Source organism: Solanum dulcamara, chromosome 11 (assembly GCF_947179165.1).
Source record: "Solanum dulcamara chromosome 11, daSolDulc1.2, whole genome shotgun sequence".
Lineage (NCBI taxonomy): Eukaryota > Viridiplantae > Streptophyta > Magnoliopsida > Solanales > Solanaceae > Solanum > Solanum dulcamara.
Window position 1 is genome coordinate 46,095,799 of NC_077247.1, and position 22,240 is coordinate 46,118,038.

At 34.6% G+C, this 22,240-nt stretch overlaps 1 protein-coding gene and 2 pseudogenes across 1 annotated transcript; all 3 read right to left on the reverse strand.

Moving 5' to 3' along the window:
• Positions 1-366: 366 nt before the first annotated feature.
• Positions 367-2,532, reverse strand: LOC129872632 (subtilisin-like protease; annotated as a pseudogene).
• Positions 2,533-4,361: 1,829 nt separating this feature from the next.
• On the reverse strand, positions 4,362-6,913 carry LOC129872634 (subtilisin-like protease 4; annotated as a pseudogene).
• An 8,564-nt stretch (positions 6,914-15,477) lies between these two features.
• Positions 15,478-17,670, reverse strand: LOC129872635 (subtilisin-like protease). Its single transcript, XM_055947567.1, has 2 exons — positions 16,644-17,670; positions 15,478-16,604 (listed from the first exon to the last, which is right to left on the reverse strand). The coding sequence occupies exons 1-2, from the start codon at positions 17,668-17,670 to the stop codon at positions 15,478-15,480; spliced, it is 2,154 nt and encodes a 717-aa protein (XP_055803542.1).
• Positions 17,671-22,240: the final 4,570 nt, after the last annotated feature.

A 22,240-nucleotide genomic window follows, 5' to 3' on the forward strand; every position in this document is an offset into this window, starting at 1 on the left:
TGTGTGATGACAACAGGTCTACGCGTTTCAGAAGCTTGATTCTGACTAATATTTTGTAATGAGATAAACAAGAATATAGTTGAAGGATATGCTCCTCGTGTTTTGAGTGGTTGTTGCTGGAGAGTTTATGATGGAGTTATCTATGGAGTTAAGTCAATGCAACTTATTTCCCTATTGAATTTTTAAAGACACTTAAAACAAACATATGGAACTATTTTCATTACCCCAATAGCTGAAGCAATCAAACTGAGAAGCTGCTAGGAAAATTGATGTGAGGAATGCACAAAACAAAATTATCCTATGGTCTTGAGATCAAGAAATTACAGTTGGTGTATAGAATAGTGAGGAGTTGTTTGTTGAGCTTCCTCATGGTACCAAGGTAACTACTATTGGACTCCTAAAAAAGTGCTTGGATGAGGTCCATTTCAAAAATCCTTGAACGAATGTGGCATTATTGCTTGAAATTGATCGGTTAAAGGTTGCTTGATATGTGATCTTCTGGTACATCTCTGAGAAGTGCAAGGTGGAAGGCTCAACTTTCACATCAACTCTTTGGGGTGGGACAATCTCCAGAGTATAAGATGAGACGGGCTTGCCAACATTGGTCACAGTCCTTGTGTATGCTTGTAAATCAGATCCAAGTCTAATTGAAAAGGATGGATAGTTTAGTTCTGCTTCAGGAATGGTTGATGAGCAGTTTACTTCTTGTAAAAAATCAAACTAACAGCTCTACTTGGGTACAGCCCACATAAATAAGGTATATAATCATTTGGTTGGATGTCATAGATCAGCCCCGGATCATTTGCTCTTAATGGGTTAACGTTGCCCGCACCAGTAGCAAAGAAGTCTGCATGGAGGCCCCTTTCATCTTCAATGGGATTGTTTCCAAGGTTTACCAGATCAGCAGTTGTCATGATTGCAGTCTTGACAGCAGCTGGAAACCATTCTGGTTGTGCACTCTTGATTAATGTTAAAACTCCCGAGAGGTGAGGACAGGACATTGATGTGCCAGACAGTGTGTCAAAGGTAGACTTTGTGTTGGTATTGTTCTCCACAGATGTTGGCCACGCTGCAAGGATGCTAATACCAGGACCAATAATATCAGGCTTCAATATGCCAGGGCTTTCTGGAAAAGGGCCTCTAGATGAAAAGGCTGAAACTGCTGGAGCATGATCATCTCCAAATATAGTTCCTTTAAACAAAAATGAAGCCACAGGGGCCGACGTTGAATTCATGTAGGCTTTGATCTTCAGGCCATCAAGAAACCTGATATGTGCTGCTGGAAGAACGTGAGCTTCAGCTTGAATAGTGAAGCCTTGTGGCTCCTCATTCCTGAGTATCATTCCAGCACCCCTAGCATCCTTCACAAAATGTCCTTTGTCAAGTCTTTTTATCTTACCACCAGCTTCGCAAAAGACTATCTTTCCCTTCACATCAATATTTTTCAAAGACTCGGCACTGCAAAATGAATCCATCAAATCACTAGTATTTGATCCAGGGTAAACTAATGGAAGCAGAGTTTGAGAGAAGTTTTCAGGTTGGAAAGCTGATTCACCATCAATTTCTTCACTGTTTCCGAGTAGTACTGTTGCCCTTAGTTTTCTATCAGTGGTGCTAGCACCAACAGTAAGAAGCCATGGAGCTCCTTTTGCTACTGTGCCATGTTCTGGACCTGTATTACCAGCTGTGGTGCTCACAAGAATGCCATTTTGAATTGCAGTAAATGAACAGAGTGCAATAGAGTCTTCCCAGAAAGGTCTGGAGATATCGTCAATGGATATAGAAATTACATCAACACCATCTTCGATTGCAGCATCCATAGCAGCAAATGTGTCACTCTCAGAACAGCGCTAGCGCCACAGACTTTATACATGGCAACATGAACAAGCGAAGCCACACCCGAAGCCGTTCCATTAGAAAGTCCAAAAACATTGGCACCATTGACAAAGTTTCCAGCAGCCCTGCTTGAAACATGTGTGCCATTCCCATTCTCATCCAAAGGCGTCCCATTTCCAAACTCCTGGAAATATCTCGCTCCAATGAGCTTCTTGTTGCAGGCCGTAGTAAAGTAGAATTCACACTTGCCCTTCCACTTTGCTGGTGGAGGAGGCACTCCTTCATCATGGAATGATGGGTGATCAGGTGTTATCCCCGTGTCTAAAAATCCAATAATCATAACTTTACCATAGTTTATACTTTTCCAGAAGCCTAAGTTCTGGTGCAGCCCCATGAAATGAGTACTGTGGGTAGTCCGTGCATGCAATAGTCTTTGTGGCCGCACTGATATGATCCCTTCTGTCTCCTGCAGTAGCTCTGCTTCATCTGGTGTTAGTCTAGCTGCAAAACCATTAAGGACATTGCGATAAGAGTATATGTGCGAGGATGAGGAATAATTTGGAATCGTTTTCTTTGGGGCAGAAAAGAATGGTGCCGCATTTGTAAACTATCCAAGTCAGAGAAAAGTTGGCCATGAAAAGACTCAAGATGGACTGTAAATATCTGAGTTGCTCTGCTGATTGGTATTACTTGCATGTATGACTGAAGAATAAAAACTGAGAGAAAAGATGGCACATAAAAAGTTTCAAAGCCATGTTAATCAGTGCAAATTAATAAGCCACATTTCTTGTAAAGCTGATATATATATAGTGTTAATTTCTTATGGTTGCTTTTGTTATCATTAATTTAAGTGTCTTCAGTATTGAAGTAATAGAAAGAATTTGAGTGACACTGAAGTTTTGAGAAGGATGTGATTGGTTCGGAATTCTCCAATTGGCTTGAAATGCAATCTCTGTTTGAGCTAAAAAATGAAAGCCTAAGACAAGCCATTTGGAGCTTGCTTTGGTTGTTATTGCAATTAAAAATCTTTTTGACTAGGCGGCTGCAAACGAATTTTGATTATTTAACATGTTTAACTTGGGAATTAACCAATGATTTGCAGGCTGAAGACTGTTTCTTTATTGCAGGGGGATCTATTCTGATGGAAATAAATCGAATTACTTGCTTACAAGTATTGTGGATAAATTCAAGAATCAATTCTCTGCTTTGTAGTTGAAGTAAAATATTTATGGGGTTTGCTCAATTTCAACAAAGGATTTGCATTCTGTTATGAATGATAAGTTCATATGTTGCTCCGTGAACGCACAATAATTAAAGGCAATGAAAATCCTAAAGCATGAAATCCAATGAAAAAGTAAGCACAAAGGAAGATTGGACAAGTAACATTTGTTAAAACTAAATGGTTCCATTTCATTTAATATTTCTACCTTTTTCTGTGAAATTTATGCAATTAAAATTAGCATATTCTTATGGCGTTGACAAACTCATTGTGAACTAATTTCCCGGGCTGGAAAATATTTTCTAAAAAGATCTGTTACAGTGTTTAACTGACAACTAGTCTACGAATGATAAATGTTTGCATTATCATATACAAGAAAATGTGTATGACATACCTATGAATTGGGAATAAGTAAGTATTGGCTTTAGAGACAGACTCGGGATTTAAGCTTTACAGGTTCAACTTCTCTAAGCATTGATTTCATTATATTTTGAAGTTAAAGGTTTGTATCTACAATTTGTTGCAATTTTAGTGGATACACATAAATGCTCCACATTGGGAGTATTGGGTTCAGATGAACCCGATAACCTAGAGCTGCATCCGCCTCTGAATTCTTTAAAATAGGCCAGGTTTAAATAACCGTTGCACTATTGGTGTTAGGGCTGTACAGGACAAACCGATAAACCGCACCAAACCGACAAACTGAACCAAATCGGAAAAAAAAAACCCGACTAGTGGTTTGGTTTGACTTGGTTTGGTGTTTGAAAAAAAAACCCGACCATTATAGGGTTTGTTTGGTTTTAATAAAAAAAGTCAAAACGAACCCAAACTGACCTGATTATAGATATACTACTTTTAAATTATGTTATACATAAAAATATTTATTAAAATGTAATTTATAAATATTTTTATAAATTTTTTCATAATTTTTGTTTTCTTTCTTACATTTAGATTTAGACTTGAGAAGCTCATCTAAATAATATACAAAAAAAGCTCATCTTGTAAATATTATAAAGTTAAAACTTCAAACAGTGTTCTGCCTCCATCTTATATGTTGATATTTTGTACTAGAACTCTTTTTAAGAAGCATTGCTCTATGCTTTTTATTAGATACTATGAAAAACCCGAGAAACTCGAAAAAACCCGAAAACCTCCGAAAAATCCGAGAAAAATTGATATCGAAAAACCCGACTTTTATTGGTTTGGTTTGGTTTATAGATTTAATAACCCGACACAAATGGTTTGGTTTGGTTTGTAAAAAATCCGAACCAACCCGGTCCATGTACACCCTAATTGGTGTGGTTTGGCTAGTTAAATCATGTTATTTGCCATTTATTTTAAGGTTACCCATGACACAGTTTACATGTGGTTATCCTTTTATGTATATATATTTACAGCATTTCAGTAAAGTTTAACGAAACGATACTCATTTAGATATGCATTCGAAGGAACATACAATACATGGACAAGTAAAACTTGAAACCAAATTAACTTCTCAAAGTACATTAAGGTAAATCTGATCTACTAACTAAGAAAGATTTCTCTAGGGATCAAAAGTAAGATATCCCTATTGTTGCATGGAAAATCATTATGAAAAATGCATACTGATCGATGCATGAAAATTAATCCTCCTCACTACCCTAAGGTAACTACAATTGGGCTCCTAACAAAGTGCTTGGATGAAGTCCATCTCAAATATCCTTGAACAAAAGTGGCATTGATGTTTGAAGTACTTGATCGGCTAAATGTTACCTGATATGTTTTCTTCTGGTTCAACTCGGACAAATTAAAGAGAAGAGGGTCAACTCTCACATCAACTCCTTGTGGTGGCACAATCTCCACAACATAGGACGAGACAGCTTCACCAACATTAGTCACAGTCCTCGTATATGTTTGAGCTTCCAATCCAAGTCCAATTGAAAAGGAAGGATAATTTAGTTCTGCTTCAGGAATGGTTGATGAGCAGTTCACTTTTCTTAATAGAAACATACTGACTTCTCTGTTTGAGCAGTTTAAGCCACATAAGTAAGGAACATAATCGTCGGGTGAATGTCATAGATTAAGCCTGGATCACTTGCTCTTAACGGATTAACATGTCCTGCACCAGTGGCAAAGAAGTCAGCAGGAACACCCCTTTCATCCTCAATTGGTTTGTCACCGAGGTTCACAAGATCAGCAGTCGTCATGGTTGCTGATTTGATAGCAGCTGGAGACCAGTCAGGGTGAGCACTCTTTACTAATGTTGCAATTCCAGATACGTGAGGACAAGACATTGAGGTGCCAGATACAAGGTTAAAAGTAGATTTCATATCCGTATTGTTCTCAATGGATTTTGTCCATGCAGCAAGAATGTTAACACCAGGACCAATAATATCTGGTTTCAATATGCCAGGACTTGCCAAGTTTGGGCCTCTGCCTGAAAAGCTAGCAACTGCTGGAGCATGATCATCTCCAAATATGGTTCCCTTGAATAAAAATGAGGCCAGAGGGTTTGATGTTGAATTGATGTACGCGTTGATCTTTAATCCATCTGCATAGCTGACATGTTCTGCTGGAAGAACATGTGGATAGGCTAAGATAGTGAATCCTTGTGGTTCACTATTCATGAGTATCATTCCAGCACCACCAGCATCCTTCACGAAACTTCCCTTGTCAATTCTAGTAATCTTACCACCAGATATACACAACACAACTTTTCCTTTGACATCAATATTCTTCAGTGACTCTGGGCTGCAAAATGCAGCAGACGGATCACTGACATTTGTTCCAGGAAAAATGAGTGGTAATGGGGTCTCGAAGAAGTCTTTGGGCTGGTAGGCCGACTCCCCATCAATTTCTTTGCCATCTCCAAGACATATCGTTGCTCTTAGTTTTCTATCAGTGGTGCTTGCACCAACAGTGAGAAGCCATGGAGTTCCATTAAACACAGAGCCTGGTAGTGAACCTGCATTCCCAGCTGAGCAGCTGACGAGAATCCCCTTTTGCATAGCGGTAAATCCACCTAGTGCAACAACCTCTGACCATAAATTGGTAGAATTTTTGCCAATGGAAAATGATATCACATCGACTCCATCTTCAATTGCAGCATCAATCGCAGCCAATATATTGCTTTCAGAACAGGTAAGAGTAGCATTGCAGACTTTATACATGGCAACATGTGCAAGCGGTGCCATACCAGATGCTGTGCCATTAGCCAGGCTCAAAAAGTTGGCCCCATTCACGAAATTTCCAGCAGCAGTGCTTGAAGTATGTGTACCATGACCATTTTCATCTAGTGGCGTCCCATTACCAAATTCATGGAAATATCTTGCTCCAATTAGCTTCTTGTTACACACCGTAAAGTTAAATTCACACTTGCCCTTCCACCTAGTGGGTGGAGGGTTCCTCCTTCGTCGTGGAAGGACGGATGGTCGGGCGTTATTCCACTGTCTAAAACTCCAATTATCATACCTTTCCCATAATTTGATTTTTCCCAGAAGCCGAAGTTCTGGTATTGCCCCAAGAAATTTGTACTATGAGTGGTTTGTGCATCCAGTAATTGTTGTGGCCGGACTGATATGATCCCTTCCTTATCTTGAAGTGATTTTACTTCTTCTGGTGTTAGCCTAGAAGCAAATCCATTTAGGACATTGCGATAGGAGTAAACCATACGTGAAGAGGAAGAACTGTCTGTGTTTGAGGGCAAAAATGAATGGTGCCAATTATGCAAATCTTCAAAATTTGAGAAAAATGAGTTTCGTCAGGTGACTCTAGATGTAGAAGGTAAATCTCTTTGTTGTTTTCATGACTCGCAAATATAACTAAGGATTGAAGAAAAAGTATGGAAATGACACTTAGATAAACTAATACTAGAGTCATGCTCTGTAAGTATGCTAATGAACTCAATAATTTTCCTCAGCAACAGAATAAGTAAAAAGCACTTCTATATGATTACGATATTCAGGATTTTGGGGTTAGGGAAAAAATGTAGTGTTTAAGGCACGTTTATTTATAGCAGTGCAAAACTTATTTTAACTCGAAGCTAGAAAGTCTATATGATTACGACCAGTGGCGATTCAGGATTTTGGGGTTTGGGAAAAAAATGTAGTGTTTAAAGTTTGAACTTGGGACCGCAAGATCAATTTTAAACTCCCCAAGCACTAAGTCAATCTCTAATTTTATATTCAAAATATTCAAAATTAATATATAGACATAAAATTTCTTTAAAATACCTTGTATATACAATGTAAGTTTTTACTGAACCCCCTTGATTACCTTTAAGTCCGCCCATGATTATTGACTAAACAATTTTGTTTTCGTTTAACTTGGGAAGGGGGCTTTATATACCCCTCAATTTTGCCATTTAGAATTGATATAACCCTTATTACAAATATGGCTCACATATATCCATACCGTTACAAAAATGACTCACATATACCTCTATTGTTACAAAATCACTCACATATTCTCATTTCCTCTAATGGAGGTGAAAAAAATACTTTCGATATTTTTTTGATTATTAAAAATCCATTTAGGGATATATATGATCTTTTTCACACATGAATTTTGTTTTCATTATTTGAGTTTCTTATTCTTATTTCATTTTTTTCTTTCAATCTTGAGTCTAAAAATATGAGAAGCAAACAAAAAGTGTGAATGGAAAAAGAGGAAAAAGTAAGAATTTCTTTTTAAAAAATTAATAATTTTGGTGGCTATATTGTAATTTAAAACTATTTTTCAGCTATATTTCAATTCAGTTTTTGTATATGTAAAGAAAAATTGGGGCATCTATAGTAAATTTTACAAGAAAATTAGTGCAAAAAATAAATTTGACTATTAAAATAATAAATTTAAATTAGCCATTGAATCAAATAAGTCAAAAAAGCATGTGAGAAATGATTATTTTTTCAATAAAAAATTTTTAAAAAAATTAAAAATTATTTTTCGCTTTTATTAGAGAAAAAAGATATATGTGGGTCATTTATATAATAATACTATATGAGCAATGACAGGAATATATCATTAAGTATATATCCCTTTTGTTAAGTAGTGGATTGTCCATTATTTGTGTGGACACACCACTTTGCAAGTTGCTCAACTTGCCTTCTTTTGTATAACTATAAATATGACCATTCTTGGCCATTGTGAATTGCTAAAAAACACACAGAATACATATACACGCTACTTTCCTTTCTTTTCTGTTTTCTCTCCATATTCTCTTACTTTCTTTTCTGTTATAATATTGTCAACTTAGTTATTTTATAACACGTTATCAGCACGAAGTCCTAATTTTCTCCAGAAAATTAATCTCTATATCAGGTATATCTACTAAAGAAATTTTATTTTAGTTGTCTTTTCTATTTCTAAAATTAATTTCTATCCCAGTTTTATCATGTCAAATATATCAAAACTTGAATTTGTGGCACTTGACATTTCTGGAAAAAATTATTTATCATGGATCCTTGATGCTGAAATTCACCTTGACGCTAAGGGTCTAGGTGATACTATTAAACAAGATAATAACGCATCAAGCCAAGATAAAGCAAAAGCCATGATTTTTCTCCGTCATCATATTCATGAAGGATTAAAAACTGAATATTTAACTATAAAAGACCCTCTTGAATTATGGACTAATTTGAAAGATCGGTATCACCACCTGAAACTTACGGTGTTACCAAAAGCCCGATATGACTGGATTCACCTTCGATTTCAAGACTTTAAAACCGTGACAGAGTATAATTCTGTGATCCACAAGGTAAGTTCCATGTTAAAATTATGTGGAGACTCTATCACTGATGATGACTTACTTGAGAAAACTTTTTCCACTTTTCACGCTTCAAATGTGTTGTTACAACAACAATATCGTGAAAAAGGATTTAAGAAGTATTCTGAATTAATTACATGCTTACTTGTGGCTGAGCAAAATAATACTTTGTTGATGAAAAATCATGAAGCCCGTCCCACTGGATCTGTTCCATTCCCTGAAGCGAATGTTGTAGCAGCGCATAATCAGTCTGAATCAAGACAAAATAATTATCGCGGTCACGGTCGTGGCCGTGGTCGTGGACGTGGAAGAGGACGTGGTAGAGGACGAATCAATTATCGTCATCATGTTGGAAATAAACATGAGAACAATAAAGGTCCTCAAAATAATTCTTCCAGAGGTAAATCCAATTTTTGTCACCGGTGTGGTATGAAGGGTCATTGGGCACGTGAATGTCGTACGCCCGAACATTTTGTGAAACTTTATCAAGCCTCTCTCAAAAGGAGAGATAATAATGTGGAGGCAAACTTGAGTTTTCGAAATAATGATGATGAAGCAACCCCCTCAAATAAACATGAAAATATTGAGGCAAATATGGCTTATAAAGATGATGATTTCGCAGATCTTCCAAATATTACTCATTTGGATGCTGAAGATTTTATGAGTATTGATTAAGGAATTTATCATCTGACAGGGAATATATCTTATAATTAGTAACTTTTACAAAGAGACATATAGTTTGTAATAATGTGTAAAAGTTGAAAGCTCTATATTATGTAGTATGGTGTGTTATTTATTTTTGTTACTTATTTGTCATTTTTATGTAGTATTATCACACAATATTACTTGATGTTTTTTAGTTGTATATTTGTACCATTCAAAAACCTAGATTAACACTTCTCACTATGACACTTGTTACCAAAATAAATTGTTAATTGAGTTTATTTATTAAAAGTTTTAGTGTATTGAGTTATATAAAGAAATATGAACCGAATTTCAAGCGTGTTAACATAGTAATTTATTTACGATTTGCAGCCACTATCTGATGAGCTTTATTAACACATATAATAATACATGATCGAAGATGCTAAAATATGTCAAATTAGCCATTAAGTTATAAAATTAGTGTATACTGTGTATATATGATTTTCACATCATTTGATAATGGCACATAACAATCTGCATAGATATATGTTATCGCATGTGTTATAATTATATTTAATTAAGGTCATATTAGTACTAATGCTTTTTTTTTAATACTTTATATATACAATATTGTCAAAAATACATGTGAGTAAAGAATATTTTTCACACACATTCATGATATTATAGTTACTGTTTTTATGTTTTTTTTTATTTCTTAAAGCAGTTCAATATCTTAAAGTTTTTATGTTGTTAGTTTTTCACACTCTTATAATGTATCTCTTTTCATTTATGAAGAATATGGAAATTTCCCAGTCATCAGTTGGATCCAAAATCAATTATGATGATATGTGTCTTATTGATAGTGCCACAACACACACTATTTTAAGAGATAAGAAATATTTCTCTTATTTGATTATGAAAGAAGCTAATATTAATACAATATCTGGTAGTACAAAATTAATTGAAGGATCCGGAAAAGCTAAAGTTGTACTTGTTGGGGGAACAAATTTAACAATTAATGAAGCATTATATTGTAGTAAGTCTCAAAGAAATTTATTAAGTTTCAAAGATATTCGTCAAAATGGTTATCATATTGAGACTACAAATGATGAAAAGAATGAATATCTTTATATTACTACAATGATGTCGGGCAAAAGGTTTATTCTTGAAAAGTTACCCGCTCTTTCATCCGGCTTATACTTCACAAGTATTAGCATGGTTGAAACACATGTCATAGTAAACCAGAAGTTTACTAACTCAAATGATTTTATTATTTGGCATGACCGGTTGGGCCATCCCGGTTCTAATATGATGCGCAAAATAATTGAGAGTTCACATGGACACTCTTTGAAGAACCAAAAGATTCTTCAGTTTAAAGAATTCACTTGTGCCGCATGTTCTCAAGGCAAATTGATTACTAGACCATCAGTAATCAAAGTGGGCATTGAATCCCCAACATTTCTGGAACGAATACAGGGTGATATATGTGGACCCATTCACCCATCATGTGGACCATTCAAATATTATATGGTTTTAATAGATGCATCTACAAGATGGTCACATGTGTGCTTATTATCAACTCGTAATATGGCATTTGCGAGATTACTTGCTCAAATAATTAAGTTAAGAGCACAATTTCCAGATTATGCAATAAAGGCAATTCGTCTTGATAATGCTGGTGAGTTCACATCTCAGGCATTTAATGAATATTGTTTGTCCACTGGGATAACAGTTGAGCATCCGGTTGCTCATGTTCATACTCAAAATGGTCTAGCGGAATCATTAATTAAACGTCTCCAATTAATTGCTAGACCAATGCTTATGAGAACAAAACTTCCCATTTCATTACGGGGTCATGCTATTTTGCATGCAGCAAGTCTTGTGCGGATCAGACCCACAAGTTATCACAAAGTCTCTCCATTACAATTGGCTTTTGGTCAGGAGCCAAACATTTTCCATCTTAGAATATTTGGAAGTGCAGTATATGTTCCAATTGCTCCACCACAACGCACAAAGATGGGACCCCAAAGAAGATTGGGGATATATGTTGGGTATGAATCTCCTTCTATCATAAAATATTTGGAACCTATGACTGGAGATTTATTTACTGCAAGATTTGCTGATTGTCATTTTGATGAATCAGTATACCCAACATTAGGGGGAGAAAATAAGCAGCTCAAAAGGGAAATAGATTGGAATGCATTACCATTATATCATTTAGATCCTCGTACAAATAAATGTGAACTGGAAGTTCAAAAGATAATTCATTTGCAAAATATTGCAAATCAACTGCCAGATGCATTCACTGACCTATCAAGAGTTACTAAATCTCATATCCCAGCTGCTAATGCTCCAATTCGAGTTGATGTCCCAATAGGACAATTAAATAATGCAAATGAGTCTAAACCACATTTAAAACATGGTAGACCAATCGGTTCCAAAGATAAAAATCCTCGAAAAAGAAAAGGAGCAAATAATCAAGATGGTCATGATATGAAAGAACCTGCTCAAGATGAGCAAGGAGACATAACAATTGATGAAACCTTGGAAGAGGTTAAGGCGCCTGAAAATGATAAAGAAATTTCAATAAATTATGTCTCATCAGGAAATATATGGAACCGAAATAATGTAATTGTCGACAATAGTTTTGCTTATAATATTGCTATGGAAATAATGCAACAAAATGAGGATCTTGAACCAAAATCTGTCGATGAATGTAGACAGAGGAATGATTGGCCAAAATGGAAAGATGCAATTGAAGTTGAATTAGCTTCGCTTGAAAAACGCGAAGTTTTCGGACCGATAGTCCGAACACCTGAAGGTATAAAACCAGTGGGGTACAAATGGGTTTTTGTGCGGAAAAGAAATGAGAAAAATGAAGTTGTAAGATATAAAGCACGACTTGTGGCACAAGGATTTTCGCAAAGACCCGGCATTGATTATATGGAAACATATTCTCCTGTGGTGGATGCAATCACTTTCAGGTATCTTATAAATCTGGCAGTTTATGAAAAACTTGGCATGCATCTGATGGATGTCGTTACAGCCTATTTATATGGTTCTCTAGATAACGATATCTTTATGAAAATTCCTGAAGGATTTAAAATGCCTGAAATATATAAAGATTCCCGAGAAACTTGTTCAATAAAACTTCAAAAATCTTTATATGGGCTGAAACAATCAGGGCGAATGTGGTACAATCGTCTTAGCGAATACTTGCTAAAAGAGGGATATAAAAATGATTCAATTTGCCCTTGTGTCTTTATGAAAAGGTCTGGATCTGAATTTGTTATAATAGCAGTGTATGTTGATGATTTGAATATTATCGGAACTCCTGAAGAACTTTCAAAGGCAGTAAAATGTCTTAAAAAAGAGTTCGAAATGAAAGACCTCGGAAAGACAAAATTTTGTCTTGGTCTACAAATTGAATATTTTTCAAATGGGATATTTGTCCATCAATCAACATATACAGAAAATATTTTAAGGAGATTTTACATGGATAAAGCACACCCACTGAGTACCCCAATGGTTGTGAGATCTCTTGATATTAATAAAGATCCATTTCGACCTCATGAAAATGATGAAGAGCTTGTTGGTGCTGAAATACCATACCTTAGTGCAATTGGTGCATTAATGTATCTTGCCAACAATTCTAGACCAGATATAGCCTTCGCAGTAAACTTGTTAGCAAGATTTAGTTCTTCCCCAACGCGAAGACACTGGAATGGAATTAAGCATATATTCAGATACCTTCGAGGGACCATTGATATGGGTTTGTTTTACTCGAATGAATCCCCGTCACAATTGATTGGTTACGCAGATGCGAGATATTTGTCTGATCCCCATAAGGGTCGATCGCAAACAGGCTATTTATTTACATGTAGTGGTACAGCTATATCATGGCGTTCAACAAAGCAAACTATGGTTGCCACTTCTTCAAATCATGCAGAGATAATAGCCATTCATGAAGCAAGTCGAGAATGTGTTTGGTTAAGATCAATAACTCAACACATTCAAGAAACATGTGGCCTTTCTTTGACAAAAGACGCTCCAACAATATTGTATGAAGACAATGCTGCATGTATAGCTCAACTGAAGGGAGGATACATCAAAGGAGACAGAACAAAACATATTTCACCAAAATTCTTTTTCACTCATGATCTTCAAAAGAAGGGTGAAATAGATGTCCAACAAATTCGTTCAAGTGACAATTTAGCAGATATGTTTACCAAGGCATTGCCAACTTCAATCTTTGAGAAAATGAGATACAAAATTGGAATGCGTCATCTTCGAGATATTAAATGATGTCTTCATCAGGGGGAGTATAATACGCGCTGCACTCTTTTTCCCTTAGTCTAGGTTTTGTCCCACTGGGTTTTCCTAACAAGGTTTTTAATGAGGCAGCATTCAAGGCGTATTACCAGATGTGTGTACTCTTTTTCCTTTACTAGGCTTTTTCCCACTGATTTTTTTAGTAAGGTTTTTAATGAGGCACAACATCAATGGATGTTCAGGATAACTATGTATATATATATTTTTTACTAGCATTTTTCTTTACATGTGGACATCCAAGGGGGAGTGTTAAGTAGTGGATTGTCCATTATTTGTGTGGACACACCACTTTGCAAGTTGCTCAACTTGCCTTCTTTTGTATAACTATAAATATGACCATTCTTGGCCATTGTGAATTGCTAAAAAACACACAGAATACATATACACGCTACTTTCCTTTCTTTTTTGTTTTCTCTCCATATTCTCTTACTTTCTTTTCTGTTATAATATTGTCAACTTAGTTATTTTATAACACCTTTTAAGAATTCCTTTTTAGACTATGAAATAAACGTCACAGGCGTAGGCATTTGGAGCCTTTTTGGTTGGCAGCCGCATAGAAATTACTCTTATTTATTTTTGTAAATATCCATCATTTGCAGGCGGAAGACTTTTGTCACACAAAGTGGCATATAGGCCGGTTGAATTGAATTTGAGCAGATTAAAATGAGTTTAGTTAATTAAATGGATGGGTTGACCCACCCAAAAATAGCTTTACCAAATGGATTAAATGTGGGTAATATCCCAATTCGCTCAATTCTTATCAAGTTTTTAATTATTTTATTTGTTCTTTTTATAATTTTTAGTACCTAATAGAACTAATTTTTTTTACTGTGACTATATATACCATATCAAATTTTTAAAAAATATATTTTTGATAAAATTTATCATCAATCAATTTGAACTACAGATCAACCCATCATATGATGAATTAAACTGCAATGAACTAAATTAATAAATGAGCAGTTTGTACAGGTTATATTTTCATGCGCTAATTGCCACCTCTACTACACAAATGCATATTTTCCCGTGGACTAATTTGCCACCTCTACCCACAAATACATATTTTTCCATATGTCCAATCATATGTAAGTTCTCTTTAATTATAGACTGGTCATCTTTTGCTAACATTAACAAAGCCTGTTGTAAGACTCAACAATTAAGTTTTCTCTTCATAGAGAACTCAATTTTATTAAGAGAAATCTACCCCGTATACATACCATATGGGAAAGTCAATATAATATGATGGTGGTATTGTATTTAAATTACGGGCTCCAAGTATTTTTAATCAATTCATAAATTTGAAATTCTATACCATCATAAAATCGTTAAAGAGAGCTCATCCATAGTTAGTAGGCAAATGCTTAAGATATAGCCCATTCGGGGTAGTGCTCGCCAGAATTTTCCCATACAATGTTAATTATACCTAAGGTCTCTCAGTTTGCAGTATAGTTGCAGTCAAGTATCAAATTTTACAAATCTATTTCTGCTTACACTTAATTTTTCTAAAATAAGATATTCAGATTATATTATGCAGTAAATTGGATTTGTCTTCAAGTACAACCTTTATTTAATGCATACTCTTATCTACTGCAAGAAAAGGAAAATGTGTTATAAAGTCAAGTTCAAATCTCAAGGGAGATAATATGCATAATTATCACTAGAATTTATTGATCAATATCGAAGACGCCTGATGGCGCTTTCACTACTCCAAAATAACTGCAATTGGACTTCGAACAGAGTGCTTTTCTGATGACCATTTCAAATATCCTTGCACAAAGTTCGTGTTGCTGACAGTGCCAGACGCTGAACGTTTAAATGTTACTTGATAGGCCATCCTCTCCTTTACTTCAGAAAAGTGCAAACTGCTAGGACTCACAGTTATCTCAATACCTTTAGGTGGTGAAATCGCCACAGTGTAAGTCGAATTAGCCTCACCGACATTAGTTACAGCCCTTGTATATTCCTGAGTCTTTGAACCAAGTTTGATAGAAAATGAAGGATAGTTTAGCTCTGCCTCGGGTATACTAGTTTTGCAATTCACCTTTTTTTGCAGGGTCGCGCTAACTTGTTGATCTGTGTAGTTTAAGCCACATAAATAAGGCACGTAATCCTGAGGCTGGATGTCATAGATTAGACCAGGATCATTTGCTCTTGACGGATTCACATGTCCTGCTCCAATTGCAAATATGTTAGCTGGTAAATGTCTTTCATCCTCGATCGGATTGTTGCCAAGATTAACCAGATCAGCAGTGGTCATAATCGCTGACTTAATAGCAGCAGGAGACCAATCTGGATGAGCACTTTTTAGCAAAGCTGCAACTCCAGCAAGGTGAGGACAAGCCATTGAGGTTCCAGAAATCATATTGAATGTCAAGTTTGTATGAGTATTATTTTCAATGGAGGTCGGCCAAGCTGCAAGGATATTGAATCCGGGGCCAACAATATCTGGTTTTAATATGCCCGGACTCTCTCTGCTTGGGCCTCTGGAAGAAAAGAAAGCAACTGAAGGAGCATGTTTATTTCCAATTACAGTACCCTTAAATAAAATAGTGGCCATAGGGGTTGATGTCGAGTTTATATATGCTATGAGATCTTGTGCATCTGCATAGCTGATGCGTGTTGCTGGAAGAACATAATCGTGTGCAGGTATACTGTAACCTTCAATATCTTCATTCATTAGAATCATGCCAGCAGCACCAGCATCTTTCACAGGCTGTCCTTTTGCAATTGCTGTCGCGCCACCCGTTCCACACAACACTAATTTTCCTTCAACATTTGTAAGTGAGTCTGGGCTACAAACAAAAGCACCAAAATAACTGTTGTTCAATGCTGGGTAGACGATTGGTAGTAATGATGGAGGGAAATCACTAGGTTGAGATGTTGATTCACCATCATATTCTACGCCGTTTCCAAGTGCCAAGGTAGCCTTCAGTTGTCTATCGGTGGTGCTAGCACCGACAGTTAGAATCCAAGGGGCTTCATTAGATAAGGTTGCATTATATGGACCGTCATTTCCAGCTGAGCAACTTACGAAAATTCCCTTTGCCATAGAACTAAACGCACCAAGTGCAATATTGTCATCCCAAAAAGGGCTTGAAATTCCACCAATAGAAATGGATATGACATCAACACCATCTTCAATTGCAGCATCCATCGCAGCCAACATGTCACTTTCGGAACACTGGCCACTTGGATTGCACACTTTGTACATAGCCAAGTGAGCACGGGGTGCAATGCCAGCCGCTGTGCCATTAGCACTGCCAAATACATTCGCTCCATCAACGAAATTTCCTGCAGCAGTGCTTGAAGTATGTGTACCGTGCCCATTTTCATCTAGTGGCGTCCCACCTTCAAACACCGAAAAGTCTCTAGCTCCAATGAGCTTGTTGTTACATGCTGTGAAGTTAAACTCACACTTCCCCTTCCACTTAGCAGGAGGAGGAGGAATTCCTTCATCGTCAAACGAAGGATGTTCTGGATAAATTCCAGTGTCCAACAGACCAATAATCACACCTTCACCATAGTTAGACATATTCCAGAAGCCTAAATTTTGGTTTAATCCTAAGAAGCTTGGACTGTGAGTTGTTTGTATACGCAATACCCTTTGAGGTCTTATGGAAATAAATCCATCTTGCGTTTCCAATGCCTTCACTTCATCTGGTGATAATCTAGCCGCAAAACCATTGAAGACATTTCGATAGGAATATATTACGCTCGAGGACACATCAGACAATAATGAATACTGGTGCCAGGCATGTAAATTTTCAGGTGACTCAACGCGGACAATATATATTTCCGAATTACTCTGCTGAGAAAGATGATCACTGGCTAATATGATCGATAAATGAGAACTTACAATGAACAAGAACGTAATTAGGAAAACCATCAAGGCCATGTGTTTGGAATGGAGTCAAAACTCCTCTGTAGAACTTTGTTTTATATTGTTTTCTTCAGCTGATATTACTATGTCCTATTTAGTTTATTTGTCATATACTTAAAGAACTTACCGATAGAACATTGGCAACTTCGGTAGTTTTGTATTAATGCTCATATTTTCATTGTATAGAAATATAACTTTCCTAGTAAGTAACAATCTAAGCCTTGTTTTGACATTTTAAAAAGTATATACTCATATTAGTTTTAATTTAATGATGTTTAGTACATCTATTTCTTGCACAGAGTATATAACTGAGGAATTCATTTCTGCAGAATCTGATATTTATAGCTATGCTGCCATGCAGATTTTGAAATAAAAATATGAATTCACTAGGGACAAATCTAAAGCAATGGGTAAACGACTCATTATGCAATTCAACAAACTATATACTTATGCCAGCTGATAAAGAACAATTTGTTTAAAGGAAGCAAGTAGCGATACTTTGTCCAGTAGACTTATCAGTCACCTCAATCCTGAATGAAGGATCAATGCAAATTAAAATCAGTGTCTAGACTCGAGAAAATTAGGAGTGTATTCCAAGAAAATACCATAGCATTGAGTAATGCTATGGTATTTGATTGAAAAGTTGATTGAAAAGCAAGTACAGTAAAACCTCTATAAATGCATATGCTTGAGACCGAAAAAAATATTCATTTGTCGAGATTATTAGTTTATCGATAAATGCATAAAATATTTATTTATCGATAAATAAATATTTATTATTTTAGAGAGTATTTTGCAGTATGTGCCATAAGAAAAAAAATATTTAAATTAAAAATTTCAAAAGTTTAAATCTAGGAAACTAAAAAGTGTAGTCTTTGCATATTTATTATTTAAATATAGGAAAGCTAAACGAATTTAGTGAAGTTTAATGTTTCTAATTGTATTCATGTATATAGAATATGAAGAGATTTTATGTTAACTATAAAAGGAAAAAGCTAGATGAGATTAATTTTGGTTTTGGTGGTAAGAAAAAACAATCAATTATAGAATCATATTTTAAAAAGAAATAGTTATTGGTCTAGTATTATTGACTGATTAAATATATATAAATTCTTGATGTATTTTAGTAATTAATCAACTATAGAATCATATTTTAAAAAAAATAGTTATTGGTCTAGTATTATTGACTGATTAAATATATACAAATTCTTGATGTATTTTAGTAATTATTACTTTATATTTTTTCTGAGCCTTTAATATTTTATTTTTAATTATCATCTAATGCATTTAGCGAGGATATTACTTTAATATAACTTACCCAAGTCGAAATCGGAGAAAAATATTCATTTAGCGAGATTATTACTTTATCGAGGTTTTACAGTAGCGATACCTTTTCTATATTTGATTGAAAAGTTGGATAATCTGAGAGAATTGAGTATATTTAGCTCAATTAACGAACATAAAAGAAAGGAAATATGTAGAGATAAGATATGGACTTTCTCACAATCAAGATTTTCTTTGCAAGCCGATTCTCCAGCCTTCTGTAGAATGACTGTAGGCCTGTGCCAATTGTCCTGCTGATACTCGGACAAATTGAGTTGTTTGATAAGTCTAGCATTCCCGGCCCACCAAGCTTGTGGCAGGCAACATATCTTGATCCATCGGTTACAGAGGTCTTTGCCGCTGCATGAGTGTTAGCTCACGCTCAAAACTCCTCCGACAGGAGTCCTAGTCATTGTAGTTTTGGGGGGGAAGCTCTGTCTAAGTCGAGCTTCTCCTTGATCTCCTCTAGGGCTCGATTAAAGATCTTCCCATGATCCCGCCCCTTGCTTGTTGTTTTAGATTTCATGAATAATGATTACTTTTGATTCCATCAGTTTACAAAACCATTCATCTACCAAACCAATACTAATGGGAACGAATTAAAGGGAGGAGGTTAGGGATGATGCAGTCAGTTGTTATTACTCTCAAAAGGCAAGGAATTTAAAAAATCACATTCAATGATTTTCTTAATTAGCATCAGGCCAAATTCCTCTTGATAATTTCAAATTACATTGGAAAAGTTATTACTCTCTGCTATAAATTAGGAAATTACCTTTCATCAAATTCCAAGTTGAGAGAAAAGGAGCAGGAAGAAAGCAAAAGAAAAGTTGAGCCCAGGTGGAAAACAAACGAAGAACAACTTCATTACACACAGGAGTATAAGACTTCTACAGTTCGAGCTATAACAGGCTAATGGAAGTTGTGTAGTAGCTTTTTCATGCAGGAAGCTTTTTAATTGGATGTCTCCTTCCAGAATGGTCAGTAGCGGAATTCTTGAAAAAATAAAAATTTAGCACTCTGTTGTCTACTTGGTTTTTATTAGATGTGGACAATATAGTTGACATTTCAGTCAAGCAAGTTTTCTACTTTATATGTTTTTCCTAAGTAATCATAATGTAGAATGCAACTTTTATTTACTCTTTCTTTACGTTCCAAAGTTTTAGCACTATATTTTCTTATTTATGAATTGATTTTATTGAGAAGATTGTTAATCATTGTGACATTAGTAGCCCTGACGTTTAAGTTGTCACAATTGGTCATTTGAGAATACAAACAATGTCCAAGTTGATCTTATATTAAAGGTTTTCAACCATAAAATCATAAAATAACGGATAGACAGTATAATAGCTACTAGGGTACACGCGCGTGCCAGAGACTAGTATTATTAAAAGTGGGAACAAAAAAGTTGAAATACCAAAATAACCCTATGAAATTGCGTTATTACAATAATACCATTAATAAAACATATAGTTAAATGGGAACACAAAAAAGTTGAAAGTTGAAATACCAAAATAACCCTTTGAAATTGAGTTATTATAATAATATCATTAAGAAAACATATAGTTAAATAAATAATAAAATTTTAAATTTTTTTCTACAGTTATTTATTGGATTTATGATATTTTTTAATATTAAATGAATACGCATTAATCATCAGTTTCATTTTGTCATGATGATCAAATTATGGAGAATTTAAAAAGTTGCAAAAATCGTTCTATGTAGACCAAATTCATCTGAATGTATCTTAATGGTCATTCTACATAAATTGATATATTCAATAATGCATTAAAGTAATAAATGAATAGACATTCTTCATTGATATAGTATTCACTAATTTTGAAGTTAATAACACCTATTTAACTTCTCTCTGATTTCATATGTTATTTCTTCACTCACAAGCAAAAAAAACAAATATCATGTTAAATGGACATAAACTTTTAATCATAATAAACTCATTAACCATTTAGTAGAGGTTATAGAAATGAAGAGTTGTGATTTGTGAGTTAATCCTATAAAAGTGGACTATATAATGGGCTTGTGGGGATAGGAGGGAAAACAAGCATAGGAGGTCAAAAATTTCTTGGAACAGAGCTATTGGAGATGAAGTATTTCCTTATGCTTCCTCATGTTGGCCACATTTTTTTTCCTACTTTTTTTATTGTCGATAATGTAGTGTTCACTTTGGTTGCAATAACGTACACTATATTAGGCTATTAGTTCGTTATGAAGAAGAAATTGAGTTAAATACAATTTTATGAATTTTAATGTCAGATTTTATGATTGTAATCAATTTAAAAATCTAATTAGTTTAAGTAGGATATCCATAAGAAAAATGATTCTTACATCAAGTTATATGTGATTGGACATTATATGTTTCCATTTTATTTTATAGGATAAATATAAAATAAGTCTTATAATAATTTTCTTAGCAAGTGGTATCGTATAAGTATGAATATTGAAAAGTGAGGTGTTCTACTTGATACAAAGTTCATATTGTTAAATTAATTTGTTTAGTTTCCTTGAATCTTAATTATGGGTGAAACTCCTTCTACTTACATATTCTATATATACCTCAAGAGAAGTATATATGCGTAATTGTACATTAAGATTTCAATTACTACACTATGTTAATGCTATTAAAATGTGGTTTTAGTTAGATAAAATGAATTTTCATAAGTTGCTAAAATGATGACAAGCTAATAAATCTCTAAAAAGTGGATGCTTGTATTTCTGTTGTGTATTAATTGTAGAATTTAAGGCATTATATTGTAATATTTGTCACCCTCTTCATTGGTAGAATTTAAGACATTATATTGTAACATTTCCAAATAATGAATATATCAAAGAGAAGATAAAAAGACAAATCCAAGAAAAAAACTGTATAAAGAAAAAAAATGATTCATTTTCCTTTTTTTAATTCTTCTTACTAAAGTTTAAGAAGGCAAACATAAAAACCTATATATAATACTGCCAATAGAAGTTTACACATAGTATAAATTAGCCAGCATGCAGTTTATACATATATATAATACTGCTAATAAAAGTTTACACATATTATACATTAGCTGCAGTATTTTTAGCTTCCTCATTTGAATATATATTGTATTTGTACAATAGTTAGTTATTTTTAGTTTATGCACTTTTAGTCAATTTTTTAATTAAGAGTGTATTCTTTTTAATATGAAGATATATGTACTTTCTATCGCAAAAATGAAGAATTTTTTAATTTTCATTATTGTAAAGTGTAATAAACACATCCTAA